General features: G+C 37.6%; 1 protein-coding gene across 1 annotated transcript; it reads left to right on the forward strand.

Annotated features, from left to right (window-relative positions):
* Nucleotides 1-937: 937 nt before the first annotated feature.
* Nucleotides 938-1882, forward strand: LOC123949749 (olfactory receptor 10A3). Its single transcript, XM_046017339.1, has one exon. The coding sequence runs from the start codon at nucleotides 938-940 to the stop codon at nucleotides 1880-1882; it is 945 nt and encodes a 314-aa protein (XP_045873295.1).
* The last annotated feature ends 4620 nt before the right edge of the window (nucleotides 1883-6502 follow it).

Genomic DNA, 6502 nt, shown 5'->3' on the forward strand with positions numbered 1-6502 from the left:
AGGCTCCATCTGGTGAGGGCACAATCAGTATTTACTGAATTGTTACTGGTTAAATGAACTTGCTAATAATTATGTGTGTGTTGGGTGGGGGGGGAGAGGGAGAGAGAGAGAGAGAGAGTCAGAGAGAGAGAGAGAGAGAGCTTAAACCACAGGATCAGAATAGCCATAAATGGAATTTTAGTATATGTGCTGCCAAAGCGAGCACACATAAATGGAATTTTGTATAGCCCCAAATCCATTTAATGGTCACAAAGATGGGAGATGGAGAACTGACCTCTAAAGTTTTTTATTCAGTCAAGTTTCAGTATAATTAGTCAGATCCATTCTATCCAAAAATTGATATACTTGAAACAAATTACATCTGAGATAAGTGCATCTAAAATAAAACCCATTTTGAGTGTTTCTCTATTTGTTTGGGTATATTGTTCATGTATCTCAATTTTAACAAGGCAATAAAAATGTATTTTGAACTTTGTCTTTGTAATAAAATATTCATCAAAATTTGTTTTAATTTTGAATTAATAGTTATAAATTTTTGTCCTTTTTGTTTATTTCAAAATCTTTATTAGAAAAATCATATGCAAAATACAATTAAAAAGAACAGAGATGCAAACATCAATGTGATGGACAATGGATTCTATGTTTTAAGAATAGGATTTATTTTCAATCTAGCAAAAAAGTTGCCAGAGGACATCTGCTATTTCAAACTTCAAAAGCAAGATTTCGGAGCCAAAATTCCTCATTTCATTTGTATTTGATACAAATATAATACAATATATTGGCTATTCTCAAAATTTGCCAAATTGAAGGCTTGTCCAAATGAACTCATTATTACATCTTCTGCCAAGAATTTCCAACTTGAACTCTCAGCTATTTGACTGTGACTTCGTAATTTGTATACAATGTTCCTAAAAACAAAATGCTCTCCACCACTGAAATGAAAAGGCAAAATCAAAGTTCTGTGGCTGAATTCATCCTCCTGGGCTTTTCTAACTTTCCTGAACTCCAAGAGCAGCTCTTTGGGGTTTTCTTGGTTGTCTACCTGGTGACTCTGTTGGGAAATGTCATCATTATACTCATCATCTCCTTGGAACAGAGCCTCCACGTGCCCATGTACCTGTTCCTCCAGAACTTGTCTGTGGTGGATGTGAGTTTCAGTGCAGTCATTATGCCTGAAATGCTGGTGGTCCTCTCCACTGAGAAAACATCAATTTCATTTATAAGCTGTTTTGCACAGATGTATTTCATCCTTTTTTTTGGTGGCACTGAATGTTTTCTCCTGGGGGTGATGGCGTATGACCGATTTGCTGCAATCTGTCATCCTCTGAACTACCCAATGATTATGAACAAAAGGGCTTTCATGAAATTAATAATGTTCTCCTGGGTCTCAGGGATCATGGTGGCTACTGTGCAGACCACATGGGTTTTCAGTTTTCCCTTCTGTGGCCCCAATGAAATCAATCATCTCTTCTGTGAGACTCCCCCAGTGCTAGAACTCGCATGTGCAGATACATTTCTGTTTGAAATCTATGCATTCACTGGCACCATTTTGATTGTCATGGTTCCTTTTGTGTTGATTCTCTTATCTTACATTCGGATTCTCTTTGCCATCCTGAAGATGCCATCAGCCACTGGGAGGCAAAAGGCCTTTTCCACCTGTGCCTCCCATCTCACATCTGTGACCCTCTTCTATGGCACAGCCAATATGACTTATTTACAACCGAAATCTGGCTACTCCCCAGAAACCAAGAAGCTGATGTCATTGTCTTACTCACTTCTTACACCTCTGCTGAATCCACTGATCTACAGCTTGAGAAACAGTGAGATGAAAAAAGCTTTGATGAAACTTTGGCGAAGAAAAGTGGATTCACACCCATTCTGATTGTGCTGAGAAGCCATGTGACATTTGGTCACTGGCTGTACTCTACTTAAATTTATTAAATGGCTAAACATTCTGCATTCCTTGGTATGAACATGCTTCATTTATTATTTTTCCAAGGTCAATAATATATTAGGGATCCATATTTTTGATAGTGTACTGTTGTCATTCCTTTTTTAATATAATACACAGCAGTTAATCTGTTCCTCTACTATGATTATCTAGGTCATTACGGGATCGTCATTATAAAGACAAAACTTCAATAAACACCTAGTTCCATACATTATAACTACTGATGTTTTATTTCTGATAGATTCATCAGTGTGGGTCTGATGGAAGGAAAGGCATGTGTGCTTACAAATTTTAGTAGCTACGGCAGAACTGCTTTTCAAAGTCATTGTTACTTTTCAGGGTGACCTGAATGCACTAACTCTGCTGCACTAATGGGGTAGAGCTTCAAGACACCAGTATGTAGATGAGACTTTTCTTTCTGGAGTGGAAATCTATTCCGTGAATGAGTAGGGAAAAATAGTTATTCTGAGGAGAACAAACTGGTTCTACTTCACGGATTCACACAGATTATTATTCAAAACAGGAGTTCTCTTGGTTTATTTCCAGATTTTCACCCAGTGATGGTGAGCAAAGAACTACATGAGAACTTTCCTGAAGTCTCACTTCATACTACTAGTTATCTCTATTCACTTCATAGACCACTGTTTTTAGAGACTTTTGTTAAACTTCCCTCTGTAGGCCCAGTATGCCCCCAGACACTTTGTTTATAAACATTGGATGATTCCTTTTTCTTATTGTGGGAAATCAAGTGATTATGAACTATTTATGCATATTTTTTGTGGTCCTGAGTCACATCACTAACTGTGTGATATTCCCTGGAATAATTTCTCATCTTGCAACATTTGGAACATTTAATGGTCGCTTGCCCTTTTATTGTTGGTATTCATAGACGGAGGGGGCCCTTTATGGAATCTATATCACAAGAGCTCCTATTGCCCTTAGTTTCTCTTCCAGAGATGGTAATAAAGGGGGAAAACACTATTCCTATTATCATTCAGCTGTGGGAAAAACAATTTTTAGTTAATACTGCCTCTGCCAAAAATGAGAAGTAGAGATGTAAAACTGATTGGATTTTCACAAAAAGAAATATTGGTATCAAATGGCCAAAACCAGTTTGAATAATATTTAAATGAGGGGTAATCTTCTTTATAGTAGGGCACTAAACAGACACTTGGAAATCCTTTCATTAGTGTTTGTCCAGAAATTTCCTACTTATAGTCCTTAGGGGGAATCAACTAAATAAGGCCATCCAGGAGGAAAAAAAATCCCTGGAAGTCTAAATCCCAAGCCAAATACTCACTTTCTCTTTTTTTCAGGTTTTTATTTAAATTCTAGTTAGCTAACACACAGTGTAATATTAGCTTCAGGTATACAATATAGTGATTCATCATAAATACCTACTGCCCAATAGGACAGTGCCCTCCTTAATCCTCATCATCTATTTCATCCACCATCCATCTCCCCTGTGGTGTCTATCAATTTGTTCTCTATAGTTAAGAGTCTGTTACCTGGTCTGCCTCTCTCTTTATTAACTTCCACATGTGACTGAAATCATATGGTTTTTGTCTTTCTCTGTCTTCTTTTTCTTTGCCTAATATTCTCTAGCTCCATCCACATCATTGCAGATGGCAAGCTGTTGTTCTTTTTGATAGCTGAGCAATATTCCATCACAAAAATATAATACATCTTCTTTATGCATTCATCAGTTGATGGATATATGGCTCTTTCCATAATTTGGCTATGGCTGATAATGCTGCTAAAACATCAGGGTACATGTGCCCCTTTAAATCAGTATTCTTGTATCATTTGGGTAAATACCTAGTAGTGCAATTGCTGGACTGTAAGATAGTTCCATTTTTAACTTTTTGAAGAAACTTCATACCGTTTTCCAGAGTGGCTATTCCAGAATGCAGTCCCACCAAGAGCTTAAGAGGATTCCCCTTTCCACACTTCCTCACCAACAGCTATTGTTTCTTGTGGTATAAATTTTAGCCATTCTGACTGGTGTGAAGTGATATCGCATTGTAGCTTTGATTTGCATTTCTCTGACTAAGTGATGTTGAGCATCTTTTCATATATCTGATGGACATCTGGATGTCTTCTTTGGAAAAATATCTGTTCATGTCCTCTGCCCATTTTTTTTTAACTGATTAGTATGTTTTTTTTTTTTTTTGGTGTTGAGTTATATAAATTATTTCTCTATTTTTGATACTAACACCTTCATTAGATATGTCATTTTCAAATATCTTCTCCCTTTCAGTAGGTTGTCTTTTTGTTTTGTTGATTGTTTCCTTTGTTTTGCAGAAGCTTCTTATTTTTATATAGTCCCAACAGTTCATTTTTGCTTTTGTTTCCCTTGCCTCAGGAGACATATCTAGTTAGAAGTTGCTATAAGCAATGTCAAAGAGGTTATTACTGTTTATATCCTCCTCTTGGATTTCAGTGTTTTTTTGTTTGTTTGTTTGTTTTGTTTTGTTTTGTCTCACATAGGTTTTTAATCCATTCTTTTTTTTTATTTAATTTCTTTTCAGTGTAACAGAATTCATTGTTTATGCACCACACCCAGTGCTCCATGCAATATGTGCCCTCCATAATACCCACAACCAGGCTCCCCCACCCTCCCACCCCCCGCTCCTTCAAAACCCTCAGGTTCTTTTTCAGAGTCCAGAGTTTCTCATGGTTCATCTCCCCCTACAATTTCCCTCTCCCTTCTCCTCTCCATCTCCCCGTGTCCTCCATTATTTGTTATGCTCCACAAATAAGCGAAACCATATGATAATTGACTCTCTCTGCTTGACTTACTTCACTCAGCATAATCTCTTCCAGTCCTGTCCATGTTGATACAAAAGTTGGGTATTCATCTTTTCTGATAGAGGTATAATACTCCATAGTGTATATGGACCACATCTTCCTTATCCATTCGTCCGTTGAAGGGCATCTTGGTTCTTTCCACGGTTTGGCGACCATGGCCATTGCTGCTATCAACACTAGGGTACAGATGGCCCTTCTTTTCACTACATCTGTATCTTTGGGGTAAATATCCAGTAGTGCAGTTGAAGGGTCATAGGAAAGCTCTATTTTTAATTTCTTGAGGAATCTCCACACTGTTCTCCAAAGTGGCTGCACCACCTTGCATTCCCACCAACAGTGTAAGAGGGTTCCCCTTTCTCCACATCCTCTCCAACACACGTTGTTTCCTGTCTTGCTAATTTTGGCCATTCTAACTGGTGTCAGGTGGTATCTCAATGTGGTTTTAATTTGAATCTCCCTGATGGCTAGTGATGATGAACATTTTTTCATGTGTCTGATAGCCATTTGTATGTTTTTATTGGAGAAGTGTCTGTTCATATCTTCTGCCCATTTTTTGATATGATTATCTGTTTTGTGTGTGTTGAGTTTGAGGAGTTCTTTATAGATCCTGGATATCAACCTTTTGTCTGTACTGTCATTTGCAAATATCTTCTCCCATTCCATGGGTTGCCTCTTTGTTTTGTTGACTGTTTCCTTTGCCGTGCAGAATCTTTTGATCTTGAAGAAGTCCCAAAAGTTCATTTTCGCTTTTGTTTCTTTTGCCTTTGGAGACATATCTTGAAAGAAGTTGCTGTGGCTGATATCAAAGAGGTTACTGCCTATGTTCTCCTCTAGGATTCTGATGGATTCCTGTCTCACGTTGAGGTCTTTTATCCATTTCGAGTTTATCTTTGTGTATGGTGTAAGAGAATGGTCGAGTTTCATTCTTCTACATATCGCTGTCCAGTTTTCCCAGCACCATTTATTGAAGAGACTGTCTTTTTTCCATTGTATATTTTTTCCTGTTTTGTCAAAGATTATTTGACCATAGAGTTGAGGGTCCATATCTGGGCTCTCCACTCTGTTCCACTGGTCAGTGTGTCTGTTTTTATGCCAGTACCAGGCTGTCTTGGTGATCACAGCTTTGTAGTAAAGCGTGAAATTGGGTAACGTGATGCCGCCAGTTTTGTTTTTGTTTTTCAACATTTCCTTAGCAATTCGGGGTCTCTTCTGATGCCATACAACTTTTAGGATTATTTGCTCCAGCTCTTGAAAAATACCGGTGGAATTTTGATTGGAATGGCGTTAAAAGTATAGATTGCTCTAGGCAGTATAGACATTTTAACAATGTTTATTCTTCCAATCCAAGAGCATGGAACGGTCTTCCATCTTTTTGTGTCTTCTTCAATTTCTTTCATGAGTGTTAAATTCAGAGTAATTATTGATAGATAAGAATTTAGTGCCATTGTATTACTTGTAAAGTCACTGCTTTTGGAGATTTTATCTGTTTCTTTCTAGTCTTTGTTGCTGTTGGTCTATCTTTCCCACTCAGAGTGGGAAATACTTCTTACAGGGCTGGTTTAGTGGTCATTAACTCCTTCAGTTTTTGTTTGTCTTGGAAACTTTATCTTTCCTTCTGTTCTGAATGATAACTTCTTGGATAAAATGTTTTTGGCTGCATATTTTTCCCATTTATCATGAATATAATATGCCAGTCCCTTCTGGCTTGCCAAATTTCTTGTGAGAGATCTACAGCTAGCT

This window comes from Meles meles, chromosome 8 (genome assembly GCF_922984935.1).
Source record: "Meles meles chromosome 8, mMelMel3.1 paternal haplotype, whole genome shotgun sequence".
NCBI classification, from domain to species: Eukaryota; Metazoa; Chordata; class Mammalia; order Carnivora; family Mustelidae; genus Meles; species Meles meles.

Coding starts and splice junctions, on each gene's coding strand:
- LOC123949749 (XM_046017339.1), top strand. CDS start 938: ATGAAAAGGCAAAATCAAAGTTCTGTGGCTGAATTCATCCTCCTGGGC.